Below are 13,742 nucleotides of genomic sequence, written 5' to 3'. Positions count from 1 at the left end.
TTTGATTCGCCAGAATGCCGGCCGGCCGGCTGCGAACGCCCCTTTGATAGCCGCCCGGAGAAGCAGGGTGCCTTTCGGCAGAGGGGAGACGGGGCATTTTCTCCCCTTTCCCCCCGCTGCTTCCCTGCATAGTTGAAGAATTAATTGTGGTGATAAATACCGCTGCCCGGCTCTGCCCGCACTCCTTCCCTCCCGGCCAGGACGGCGGCTCCCTCCGGTTGCCGCCGCACCGCCGCCCAGCCCCGGCTCCTCTCCCCGGCCTGGCGAAGGGGTCCCCGGTCCAAGGGCAGGGGCGGCGGGGAGGACGAGGAGGGTGTTTCGGTCACTGCCACACCGTGCCCGGCAGGGTGGGGTGGTGAAGTGCAGTTTGGTGCGGGCCGGGCTAAATACCGAGCCAGCGCCTGCCCCTGTCCTTCTCCGGCCGGGCGGGGAGGGCCGGCTCTGCGGCGGGGTTTCGGAAAGGGGATACGTTGAATTTGACTTTCCGCTGCCAGCTCTGAGCCGAACGGAACGGTATTATTTACAGTGGGTTCCCAAACTAAACACAATAGTATAATTTAACCTTTCCAAGCACTCGTAAATTTTTACTGCTGTGAAACACAGCGATGCAAATGAGCGCGCTCATAGTTACTGACTTAATAACAACCCCGTGGCTCCTGAAACAATAACTCCTTATGAAATATAATAAATGTATATTTAAATACAGTATACCGCAACTACTATTTTGCTCTTTTTATTGCTTCGGTTATTGTATCGTTTTATGTGAAGGTCTCCGATCACAAGGGTGGCGGGATTTTTTTCCGCGGAGAACACGACCCACTGATGGGATGATTAATTTTGATATAAAATAGTCCGCTTAAACGAAAAAAAAAAAAAAAGAAAGAAAAAGAGAGTGAGGGGAGAGAGAGGAAGAGAGAGAGAAAGAGGGGAGGGGGGCTGTAATACGGAATCTGATCTTTTAATCTCAGTTGGCCGCAATTAAAACAAACCCCGCCGTATAACTCAAATATCCCTTTGCATAAAAACATATGGCCTCGCTATAAAAATTATGGCTGGAAAACACTGACCCATTAATAGCCCGCGGACTGATTTATACTTTATTGTTCTGCTCCCCCGCCACGTGACAGGCGCAGCCAATGGGCGCCTGCGCTGCCCTCAACTTATTACTGACTCTACTTCTCCGCCAGCACCAAGTTGTTACGTGAAACCCGCAGCCCCGAACCGCGGCGGGTCCACCGCCGCCCGCCCGCCCGCCATGTCGGCTCCCGGGACCCTCAGCAATTACTACGTGGACTCCTTCCTGGTGCCGGAGGGGGACGAGCTGGCGGCGCCCCGCTACGCCCCCGCCCCGCTGGGGCCGCCGCCGCGGCCGGCGGCGCTGGCCGAGCACCCCGAGCTGGCCCCCTGCAGCTTCCAGCCCAAGGCGCCCGTCTTCGGCCCCCCCTGGAGCCCCGCGCACCCCGCCGGCGCCAGCGGCGTCCCCGCCGTCTACCACCCCTACGCGCACCACCAGGCGCCCGTGGCACCGCCCGACGGCAGGTACATGCGTTCGTGGCTTGAGCCTGTGCCGGGCTCCTTGTCTTTCCCCGGGTTACCTACCAGCAGGCATTACGGCATTAAACCTGAACCGCTGGCGGCCAGGAGGGCTGACTGTACCACGTTTGACACTCACACTTTGTCTCTCTCTGATTATGCTTGTGGTTCTCCTCCAGTTGATAGGGATAAGCAAAGCCACGAAGGCGCATTCTCTGAAAGCAATGGAGAAAGTGAGGCAAACGGAGAGAAACCGCAGATCGATCCAAGTAAGTGGGACGACGAGGGTAATGGACTTCAGGGCTCTGCGCCGGCCGCGGGGAGGTGTCGAGGCGCTGGGGCTAATTACGCGGCCGAGCACCGGCCGCTGCCGCCGCCGCTGCGCCAGCCCGCCGGAGTCTGCCATCTGCAGAAGCCAGCGCTGCCTTTCTCAGGCTCGAACGGGATCTAGGACGGCTCTGGCTTTCCAGGGTGAAAGGAAAACAAAAACTCACCCTACAACTGCAACTTAAAAAATCATTAAAAAAAAAAAAAAAAAAAAAAAAGAAAAAGAGAGAGAGAGAGAAATGCAATAGCCGCCCATCCTCACTCCTGCCACCCCAGCAAACTCAGCAGGACGTGCTCACATCCTCCTGCCTCGCCGCGCTCCCAGGCGTGGGCAGACGCCGGGGAGAAGGGTGCCTAGAAAGCACTGGATGTGAATCAGATCTTTTTTGAGACGGCTCTCAGGACAGGGCGGCTATTGCTGGGCTGAGAGCAGAAACCTCGCCGTTGACTTGGTTCCTCCCCTCCCCCTTTCGTCTCCTCGGCGGAAAACCCCGGGCTGGATGCTCCCAGGACTACGAGACTGGTGGCAGAGCGCCTCGGGATTACTATCGCGATTAACGCCGTGCGAATAAGGGTCCTAAGAGGGCGAGGGTTTAATTATGCCAGCTGTAGATTAACTCGCCAGCTCCCTGGGTTTTGCCAGGGATGACACAGGAGAAGGTAGAGATTAAAAAGACGATTTCGATGACATGTTGATCTGGCTGGTTACTCCCCGGTCTGGCAGTTTGAGATGTGGGGAGGCCAGGAAGGAGGGAGGGAGTGTTAGAGAGTGAAGAAGAGAGAGGAGGAGAAAGTATTAAAAAATTGTATTCTCTCCAAACAATAAAAAAGGCGAGGGTAGGAGGGGGCAACAGGGCTTTGCCGCGTGTGGTTGCGTGTGACCTCCCCATGTGTCTGTATTTTGGAGTCCATTGTGCCTCACGAGCCTCTGTGCCTGGGGAAATGAGAGCCACGTCCCAAACACGAATACCGGGACACCTGATGGGCTCTTTCTGCGTGGATTTCCCTCCCAGCCCCCTCCCTCCACCTCCCACCCTCCCCCTCAGCCTGAACTTCTGTTGTTTTCCTTGTAGATAATCCAGCTGCAAACTGGCTCCACGCAAGGTCCACCAGGAAAAAGCGATGCCCTTACACCAAGCATCAGACACTGGAACTGGAGAAGGAGTTTCTGTTCAATATGTATCTCACTAGGGACCGTAGATACGAGGTGGCCAGACTCCTCAATTTAACAGAGAGACAAGTGAAAATCTGGTTTCAGAACAGGAGGATGAAAATGAAGAAAATCAACAAAGATCGAGCGAAGGACGAATGATGGCGACACGTGGGTTAAAATGAAAATGCGTAAAGTAAAAGAAAAAAAAAAGAAAAAGTTAAAACAAACAAAAAAAATATTATCCCCTCAAGCCCTGCCATGCAATGCGTCTGGGTCCAGGCCTCATTTTTCCTTTGGCAAATTCTGATTATGATTGTACAATGATAGCCACAGAGGCCAGATTGCCAGGAGAGGTACAGTAAGACTTTTAATTTTCTAATAGGAAAGAAAAAGGGGGCATTAGCACGAAAAGGCTGTCTAACTGGCTTGTATAAATCTACCTGTTTCTTCACTTATGGAAAGAAAAAAAAAAGGAAAAACTACCTTTTCATAATGCACAACTATTTACGGACTCTATAGTTTAGTCTATGTAGTTAATTTTATTCGCTTTTTTGCGTGGCAGAGAGATCTCTGCTCTAATACTTGAACACTGTGTTTTATTGTGGTAATTATGTTTGTGACTCAATTTATGTGCTTGGGTGCTGTACCGGATGTAATGGTGTAAGCTAGAATTCAATTTGAACTCAGGTTGTTTATTATAAAAATTGCATAGAGTATAGCTCTGTAGTGTATTAAGTCTTTTCTGTATAATTAGACAGTTAACCTTTGATTGTAAAATATATATATTATATATATCTCAATGCAAAAAAAAAAAAAAAGGTAGAAAAAACCGTTCGTTCGGGATGTCTGGGAATTACGGTTCTCAAAATATGAAGCAAGTCATTTTAGTATGCACAGTTGATACATATATAGTACTGTCTTTGTCGGTTGTATATATAATCTATATATTAAAAAAAAGTAAATAAACAGACTAGCCTAAATATTGTTTTTGCACCAGTGAGCAGTTAGCAGATTTCGGAGCTATACGTATATGTGAAAAGGGTAACTACCTATGGTTTATGTTTGAATTTTAATCGAATGATTTGATGGTTATTGTAATGAAGGTTAATTTTATTGATAATAAATTATACATTATAAAAACCTACATTTGGTTATTGTAAATTTGTATCGATTAAAAAAAATCTGGGAAGTTATGTTACTGCAGAACGTACACTGTCTATTTTGAAACAGTTACCTCATGGCCTACTGACCAAATCGTTGTGTTGAAATGATATTTAACTTTTTGCCAAATAAAATATATTGATTCTTTTCTATTTTGTGATGTTTTAAGATTATTGAGGAGAGATTCTTCCACGGCACACCGAATGTCGCCAGCAGATGTGGCGGGGCTAGGGCAACTGCAGAGGCGAGGAGTGGTATTATTTTCGAGCCGAGGCAAAAACACGGTTTTATAAACGCAGCCCCCAAGTGATGGAAATTTGGTCTTATTTTTATCCGAAATGGACAGATTCAGGTCCTAAATGCCATAGCTTCTCTGAGGGTAGGGATTTCTTCCCCCCTTCGGGGCGTGATTTGGTAAGCTGGTGCTTAGCAGTGCGCGGAGGGAGCCCCTTGGATGGCAGCGGGGCACGGTGCCGAGCGAACGCCGTTTTAATAAAATTCGCCGCCGGGGCGGGGGAACTAGGACCAAACCAAAATGTCCGACGTTCTTTAGCGCGGACGATAATGTAAATCTGCTCAGACAGCGACATTTAAACTGAGATTGTTAATCAGCCTCCACCAGAAAATGTCCAGCACTAAGTGTGCTTCCACAACCCCGGTGAGAAGGCTCGCCTTACCGGGGCGTTCATTTCAAATTCCCTGCTAGAGATAATTGCCCATGCAAAATATGTTATTTCAAACGTCATCCACTTTCTTCCTTCCCGTGCCTTCATTTTTGTAGGTTTTTTTCCCTTTTAAATGTCCCGTGGCAAATAAATACAACCCGTTGCGTTTTACTAGCGCCTCAGATTATATATGAATTTATAGATAGATATAGAATCAGATAAAATTTTACTGATAATTATGGTAGAATTTATGGTGTCAATTTTAGTCGCTGATTTAGCCGAAGGAAAGCGGTGGGCTGGCCACAGTCTACTGCAGACAACACGAAATTGTATTTATTTTTAAAAAGAGAAGGATGATTTCTTTGGAGTGGAAGATTTCCATACATCCCCTCCGCATTTCACCTACCCCTCCCCCGCCGCCCCAAGCCATACCAAGCTCAGCAACAAAAGAAAATAGCAAAGTCTATGAGCTTGCTGAAATTTACCCTTGTTTTGGGCGGACATCTTACTGCTCACGGTGGATATCCTCCATAACATGAACCGCAGCACAGCTCTACACCACACAGACCCTTGCTTGTTTGCAAATATGGCGAATAACAATAAGATCCTTCTTGTTTTATGAAGGTACCTTTACACATACATACATATATATATATATATATATATATATATATATATGTATATGTATTGAAAGCAAAATAGGACGGAACACGCTTATGGTCTTGGCAGAAGTTGTTGTTAGGAAAATTCAGAGCCATACTACAGTGCAATAAAAGAAAATGACTGCTGTAACCATTTATGGGGTGTAAAACGCTGCAGGGCTGAAGACAAAACTTAGGGAGCTGGCAAGAAGTTTACAGATGTGCAGAACTGCGGGAGGAAAAAAAAACTTTCGACTTCACCTTAAAAAAAAAAAAAAAAGAAAGAAAGAAAGAAATCCGAGGTAAGATTTGATGAGTTCTAATTAGCAAAAGGGAGCTCGTTCTGGCGTGCACACACACAAAAAAAACTCTAATTGATCCCCGAGCCAGTATTTGGGGATGCTGGGACGCCCTCTGTTGTTGCAGACAGAGGCAACTTCAAAGAATCAGCATTAAGAGTGTGTAATAAATGACGGGTCTGCAAACTGTCTGGAATTCGGCTCTTAATGAGTTTACAACTGTCCAGCCACAATTAAGATTTTCTACAAAAGCCTTTTCATTTGTTTTGTCTGGCTGTTTTAGATAAAGCGGGAGAGCGGAAATAACAACCTTTTATTGGCCTTCCCGTGCTTAAATCCAGGCTGGGAGGTGGACATTTATCTTGCCGCGGGCTGGCGGGCCGGGGCGCGGGCTGCGGCGGGCCGGGCCGGGCGGCGGCGGCGCGGCAGTGCCGGCCGGCCGGCGGCAGGTGGCGCTGTGAGCCCGCGAAACGGCGCCCGGCCGCCCTCCGCCATCAAGCGCTCGGCCGCCTCCCGACAGCTCCTAAAATGTCGACTTTATGGGAGCATAACTGGGCTTGGGAGCGCTGAGATTGTTTTGACAAAGGCCGATGGGTTCGAGGGTGCTTTTGGCCCCCCTTTATCCTCGAGTTTTTTCCCTCTTTACGCCGTCGACCGGGCGCCGTCGGGGTCGCGTTTGCCGCCTGGCCACGCTCAGGACACTCGTGGAGAAAGTGAAGCTTGATCTGCACCAAGGACACACTGTGCATTTATTATTCTCAAAACACCGAGACATTTCATATTATGTGATAGAGACGGATTGAGCCCTGGCACCCAACTGCCAGCTCCTTTTTTTCTCCCTTGCCCCAAACCTTTGCTCTTCTCTGCTTAAGCTCCGAGCCTACAAACAGGGTATCCTGATTTCCCGAAGGGCTGGTGTGAAATGAAATATTGGGAGAAACGGGGAATTGAAGGGTTCGGACAGGATGTAAGAGGGTCTCCCCGGTTCAGCCTGGGAGGAGAGCGCCCGAAGGTCTTCACCCTTTGGAGCTCTGGGGCCAACCGATGGATTTTCCCATGCCCTTGTCTGCTCCGCACGGCTGAGACAGCCGTGAGGGGTACCGGCAGTGCTGCAAAAATCTAGTTTGAAAATTATTTACCGGCCAGTGAAATTATTCAACAGCTGTCTTTGATACAAATAAAAAGCCCTGCTTGTGTCCGAAGCAATTTCAGCTCTGTGGGACCCGTTGTGATTATATTACACAGATGTGAGAAGGCTGATGCTCTGCAAACTTGACGTGTCTCTCAAAGTCATTCCTAACTTGTTCTCGCCGTCTATTTTGTTTCCTCGAATAGTTTTCTTTTTTTTTCTTTTTTCCTTTTTTTTTTCCCTTTTTTTTTTCGCTTTGCTTTTGTTGGCTCCCGCGTCTTGAGAATGAGGCTTAGTATGGAGTTGTGGAATATTTTCAGATGGCAATTGCCAAAAGAGACGGGGGAAAAAAGTAATTGGAAGGAAAATAAATGCAGGAGGAAAGGAAGCATAAAATATGGGCTGAAGTATAAACGCTGTATTTCGTAAGTTTAAGCCAGACAACTAAACAAATCCCTTCATAGTCCTCTGTAACAGAGCTACTTTCTCTGCAACTTACTTGCATTTCCTTAAATCAAAGCCATTCTCTTTACATCGAAATTCAGCACTGGCAATGTAGTGAGCTAGTTTTTTTTCCCGCACTGATTCAAAGATTTAATACTTTCTAGGGATAAGGATCAACAGCCACTCCCTGCTTTCTAACAAGAGCCTTCCTATCAAATGTTTGTCGACAATGGCATTGCTAAACTTATTATGAGTAATTATTTTTTTCCTTGGGCAGTAAAATTATATTGAAATTAAAAAGTGTTTATGCATCGTCATACTAAGTAATAACTTGGCACAGCATGTTCCATTATAATCGTGGATAAATTATAGCGAGAACAGATTCCAAACCAGCAAAATCTTCTCTACTATGAACCACATCAAGATACTGCTTAGTACACAAGCCATAATCATGTAGTGCTCCCAGGTCGCTTATAACTTACGAGCACCGTTTTATCACTACATTTTACTTCCCGGAAAGCTCAGTGCCAAAGAGGGGTAGTCCAGAGCTTACAAGGAAAAAAAAATACAATTAATCCATCCTAGAGGATTATTTTTTAAAGCGTGCGAGAATATTACCATGACCAAAACCTTGAAATCTGCGCCTGTTCACCCTTACTCGATCGGAAAAAAATAAATTCAAATGCAAAGTGGATTTACAGGCAGGATAATCTAGCCTGATTCTGTAAACGACGAAACGGGAGATTTCAGAGGGTGTTTCAGAAGCAGTGTTATGCCCAACTCGCAGAGGGTGGGGGGAGTCAACAAGGTGGCGGGGACCCTTGTCTAGGGGTCCTTCTAGCATTTATTCAGTGAAGGCTTTTTGATAAATCTAAACGGCTGGCAGGGAAAAATAAGCTGCAAGCAAAATACATTTTAATAAAACGTGGCGGCGACAAACACATGTAAGCAAAGAAAAATACATAAACGTGCAAATTGGAGAGAATCAGAGAGCTCGAAATGTAACCACCCAGAGAATCTATTCGGTCCTATGCTCTCCATATTTAAGTCTAGACATTGGTTATATTTGCTGTTTCTTTTTTCTTGCATCTTGGTATGTTGTCACCAGAGGAGCAATTTATTGGTCTAATGCCATCTACTTCAGCCTCTTTGATCTTTTTGGTCGTCGTTTTGTTTGCATCGCATTCGTTTAAGTTCTTGGGCCTCTATTCCCTTCCAGCAGCCTCTTCTGCCGGCATGCTCCCGCACCGCGATTGAGACCGTAGAGATATTGTCTAATATTAGTGAATTGGAAGAAATAGCCGAAGGGGCTCTTTCGGCGGCTTCTCCCTTAATGCCTGCGAATAATAACTGAGTTTTCACATACTTAACACTTGGCAAACATTTACATACATCCACCACATCTGCATGCTCCGAAGCACCAGTATCTCAGGGATCTGGTGATTTCAAGAATTGACTTGCTTCTGTCAGTAACCTGTGTTCATGGGGCTGCAATAACCACGCATAAAGGGTGCCAAAGGGTGCGCGGGTGGGTGTTGGAGGTGTGCGGGGGGGTGAGAGGGTGCTCCACGTTTACAAAACACAAAGTTTAGGGTCCGTGCGAAATATCGGCAAGAACAATTTTAACTGGTGAGAAAGTCTTTGTACACGGGGCACCAAACTATAATTGAAAGGAGAATTTCCGGGGCAATTCCATTGTGCTTCTTCCAGTTTATGATGTGCAATACAGGCAGGCAGTAAAAGCTGTCTTTACCAGGACTCGCTGTCTGAGGGAAGGAAACTCATTTTACGATCCGTTTAAAGGAAGGGCACGGAGCAGCATCCTCAATGGAGAGCCATTCGCATTGTTGGGGATCCCAGTGTTTAGAAAAGCAGCCACTCTCCCCGTCATGCGAGCGTACCGCTGCCGCCTAACGCTCTGGACTGCAAGGTATGTAGGGCGGAAAGGTAACTCGGGCAGGAAAGAGGCGGCGGCGATTTGAAGCCATTTGCAGGCGATTTCTTCAACTCTAGAGTTTCGGTTTATTCTGTATTTTCTTCTTGAGACATTCAGAAAGTTGAGTCCTCAATTTTTTTTTTTTTGGGCCATTATTTGTAGTGGGTGCTCTGTTTTTTTTTGTGCGTTCTGTTGTTGGGTGGGACTTTTTTTGTCTAGTAGAATGTCGTTGTTTGTTTGGGGGTTTGGGTTTTTCTGGGGTGTTCTTCAGTTTTTTCCTCCTTTATTTTCCCGGGGAGGGCGATTTTGATTTTTGCCTCCCCCTCGGGGGCTGGCTGCTGGGAAGCGCCTTGATTTCCGCGGCTCGGCAGCCCCTGGGGGCCGGCGGGGGGTGCCCTGGCACACCCTGTGCAGGGTTGGTTGCCGCCTGCCTCTTGCCATTACAACGCGCAAACAACGCGGGGTGAGGGGGGGGAAGGCGGAGAGGAGCCACCTCCTTTAAACCTGGCGCACAGTGATAACTCCGCACGTACACATTTAAAGCTTCAAAACCCGATTTCTCCCAGCGCCCCGCGGTCCGCCAGCGCTCGGGCGAGGCGCGGCGTCCCCGGGGCCGGGCGGGCGGCGGCTGAGGGCGCTGGCGGGCGGGCGGCCCCGGCCCGTCCATGGCCGGGCACCGTCGGGCCCCGGCCGGCACCACCTGTGAGGCGGGCGGGGATTGGCGGGCGGCGTCACATGACCGGTCACGTGCTGCGGGCAGCTCGGTCCAAAAGAAAATGGGGTTTGGTGTAAATCTGGGGGTGTAATGTTATCATATATCACGCTACCTCGTAAAACCGACACTGAAGCCTGCCGGACAACAAATCACAGGTCAAAATTATGAGCTCTTCGTATTATGTGAATGCGCTTTTTAGCAAATATACGGCGGGGGCTTCTCTTTTCCAAAATGCGGAGCCTACTTCTTGCTCCTTTGCAAGCAACTCCCAGAGAAGCGGCTATGGACCAGGCGCGGGTGCCTTCGCCTCCTCCATGCCCGGCTTGTACAATGTGAACAGTACCATATATCAAAGCCCGTTCTCTTCCGGATACAGCCTGGGCTCTGATGCCTACAACCTGCATTGTTCCTCTTTTGATCAGAACATTCCCGTCCTCTGCAATGAGCTAACCAAACCCAGCTGTGAGAAAGCGGAGGAAAGCAACCTGCACAACCAGGCTGAGCCTAATTTCCGGATATACCCCTGGATGAGGTCTTCAGGTAGGGGCGAGCGGAGAGGGCTCGGAGCCGTGGCAGCCAGGCAAAGCGTGTCGCCAGGATTACTGTCAGCACAGCCTTTATGGTTTTAATTATAGCCGAGGCGCCATTGCGTAGAAAGCCCGTGGCATTGTATGTAAATGAGTATCATAAAACTTTTTATTGCCCAATTAATGGGTTCTAGCCTCGTAAATTTATTTAACTCCATTTGCTATGGAATTTTTAGCATTGAGTTGATTTGCGCTGTTTGCTATGAAAAAGCGGAGAGCTGGCTGCCGGCTCCCGGAGCCCCCACGGATTAAGCGTCTCCCCTGCCCTCTTGTCGAAGTTGGGGAAAAAAAAAATCCCGCTCGCTGGGCGAGGCGGAGGGGACAGAGGCGTTCGGGAGCGGGGGACGGCGTGTCGAGGACTTCGCCAGCTCGCGTTGCCGAGACGTGCCACTCTCGTCCCCCCTGCCCTTTCCACGGAGATAAGAATCTATAGAAATGTACTAAACAGGAAAACGGAGGGGGGAGGGGGGCACTGGGGCACGAGAGTGTGTGTGAAAAAGGAGAGCTCTCTTCTGGAGCTAAATGCTATGTATTGTTTACGATCCAGGCGGGATGGGTGGGGGGAGCCCACGACATTAAAATAAAATAAATACAGCCCGGCCTTCCAGCTTTTTATTTCCCCTCGCGAAACGTGAAAGTCTGGAAGGTTTTAGGGAAATACATCGCCTGGGGGAAAAGTTCCTCCTCCCAAAAGCAATTTCCTCCCCCACCTCCTCTCCTGAACGCTTTCTCTTCACTTTTTCTAGGTCTCGAGCAACTTAATTTTTGCCCTGCCTGAGCAGGGCAGGTCGTGTGGCTGAAATGTCTTTGTTAGGGCAAAGTGGGGGGGCGGGTGGAAGTCGAAGAAGGGGATCGTTCACTCTGGCTCGGCCACTTTTCTGTTTGTATGCTTGTTTATTTATTTATTTATTTATTTATTTAAAATATCAATAAGAAAAATAAAAAGAGAAAACTTTCCACTTCTCTTCTTGTCTAACTCCTGGCCGTGTGTGTGCCTGTTTTCAGGTCCAGATAGGAAGCGAGGGCGCCAGACCTACACCCGCTACCAGACTCTGGAACTGGAGAAGGAATTCCACTTCAATCGTTATCTGACTCGGCGGCGAAGGATAGAGATCGCCCATGCCCTCTGTCTGACGGAGAGGCAGATCAAAATCTGGTTCCAAAACCGGAGGATGAAGTGGAAGAAGGAGCACAAGGAGGAGAGCTCCAGCACCCCGGCTCCCAACGAGCCCACGTCAGCAGCAGCCTCTGTCGAGAAAGTGGAGGAAGACGAAGAGGAGGAGGACTAAGGAGTCCCACTCGAGGAAGTGATCTCTTAGAATAGTGTGTGCACATGACAGTTGGAAAAATCTCCCTTTAAAGGAGAAAGGAAAAAAAAAAGAGAGACTTTTTATTAAAAAAGAAATCAGCTCCCTTTAATGATCATCTTGAAAGCAAGCGTTTGCAAACATGAAAACATTTATTGGGTTGGTCTTCCAGCCTTCTCTCCACTCTCCCATACTCCCCAAACCTGCCCTGTGCTGAACCTTTCGGTAATATCTCCTAAGAGCATCTTACAATCAGCTTGTTTTTTTTAATCTCCATTAACCCAAAACTGGGTGGGCTTCTTCAGGGGACATTTCAGTGGGAGAACTGCTGCTTGCACAGATACTAAACCGTGACCTTCCGAAGTAACTACCTGACTCCATAGTCCCAATCATGTCTAAGGGGAAAAGTGCATTAGGCTCACATTAAGAAAAACTACCTAATTTTGAATAAGTAGCTCTGCACTTCTCTTTTTGTTTTCTTTTTTTTTTAATTGTTGTTAGAAAAGTATCTTAAGTAACAGCTACACTAACAAAAGGTTAAACAGCAAATAAGGGGGGAAAAATGTTCCACAAACCACTACAATCTACAGCAATTATTTGTACTACCTATTTTCCAGACTACCTACCTATATATCTTGCTCTGCCTACCTATCTTCGAAAGTATACTGTATTTTAGTAGTCAAAAGGATGTTACAAGATTACTAATGTGAATCGCAAAATGCTTTTAGACATGTAAGTGTAGTCATTCAAAAAGCACGCATCAATAGCTTTGGTATAGAATTTGGTACCGAAAAGTCTGAATATATTTAAATTTAAAATAATATATTTATTCCAAAGCAATTATAAATGAAAACCATATGCTGCAATATATCTTTGTTCTCGATTCTTTGCTATTTCGAGAGAGGAAGCAAACACACGCCAATATTGTACAAAGCGGTTTAATATCTCCCGTTGGCTTCTACCTTCAGCTGCTTCTGCTAAAGGCCGTTTTCTTATTCTACGTTGATCTTACTTAATATAGCAGAAAGTGTTCTTTGAAAAGTGAATTTAAACGATCATGTAACCACCTTTAAAAAAAAAAATCCACAAACTATTTGTCCTGATTATCTGAACGTGTTAATATGTAATACCATGAATTTTCCTACAATAGCAGATATTGTAATTTTTTTGTCATTTATATTCGTCTTGAACCTCATTTGTAAGATCATGTCATAAATTGCGAAGTATGTAATTAATTTGGAAACTTTGTAGCATGATGTATTGTTAAAAACTCTGTATAAATCCGTCTTGAAGGTTTGGCTAAAGTTTATTCACAAATTGTATGTTACAATGTGTTTCGGTGTGTTCGTTGTGAACATTTGGATATGCCGTGTAAGTATTGGAAGTGGGAAAAAAAATGTCTGTGAACTCTCTTTGGAAGTGATACCGTGTTCAACTATCTCCCACGATAAATGTGTTTCATGTTACACAGAAAATAAATATGCTTGTTGACAATGAATTGTGTTTCTTTATTAAGGAACCAGTTCGAGGGAAGCAACAAAAAATATATTACATAGACTAATAAAGAAATTAGACCATCTAAACATTTTTTTTCGGTAATCAAAAAGGAAAAAAAAAAAACCCCAACAACAACAACAAAGTGATGAATTGATAGGAATCAGTCAATATCTCTATCTCGACTTTGTGATTTTTTTTCCCCTAGCGTTGTTGATTAATAAAGCGGAAAGCCCTCTTTATGGGAGAGCTTCCTTCCACCGTGTTCCCGTGTCCTCTTGCAGTCATTACCCCAGTCCAGACGATCGGCAATCAAGTCGAAGTCTCATGCAGTGAAAGAATATTTTGTAA

At 46.7% G+C, this 13,742-nt stretch overlaps 2 protein-coding genes across 2 annotated transcripts; both read left to right on the top strand.

Annotated features, from left to right (window-relative positions):
* The first annotated feature begins 1,217 nt into the window (after positions 1–1,217).
* HOXA9 (homeobox A9) lies at positions 1,218–3,447 on the top strand. The gene is made up of 2 exons (XM_030971265.1): positions 1,218–1,802; positions 2,934–3,447. Exons 1-2 carry the CDS (start codon positions 1,256–1,258, stop codon positions 3,170–3,172), a joined length of 786 nt encoding a protein of 261 aa, XP_030827125.1. The 5' UTR covers positions 1,218–1,255; the 3' UTR covers positions 3,173–3,447.
* Positions 3,448–10,034: 6,587 nt separating this feature from the next.
* Positions 10,035–13,395, top strand: HOXA7 (homeobox A7). Its single transcript, XM_030971266.1, has 2 exons — positions 10,035–10,543; positions 11,596–13,395. The coding sequence occupies exons 1-2, from the start codon at positions 10,168–10,170 to the stop codon at positions 11,877–11,879; spliced, it is 660 nt and encodes a 219-aa protein (XP_030827126.1). The 5' UTR covers positions 10,035–10,167; the 3' UTR covers positions 11,880–13,395.
* The last annotated feature ends 347 nt before the right edge of the window (positions 13,396–13,742 follow it).

The sequence above is a fragment of the Camarhynchus parvulus genome, chromosome 2 (genome assembly GCF_901933205.1).
Source record: "Camarhynchus parvulus chromosome 2, STF_HiC, whole genome shotgun sequence".
NCBI lineage: Eukaryota > Metazoa > Chordata > Aves > Passeriformes > Thraupidae > Camarhynchus > Camarhynchus parvulus.
The sequence above is the reverse complement of the archived record's forward strand: the minus strand, read 5'-3'. Positions and strand labels throughout refer to the sequence as shown.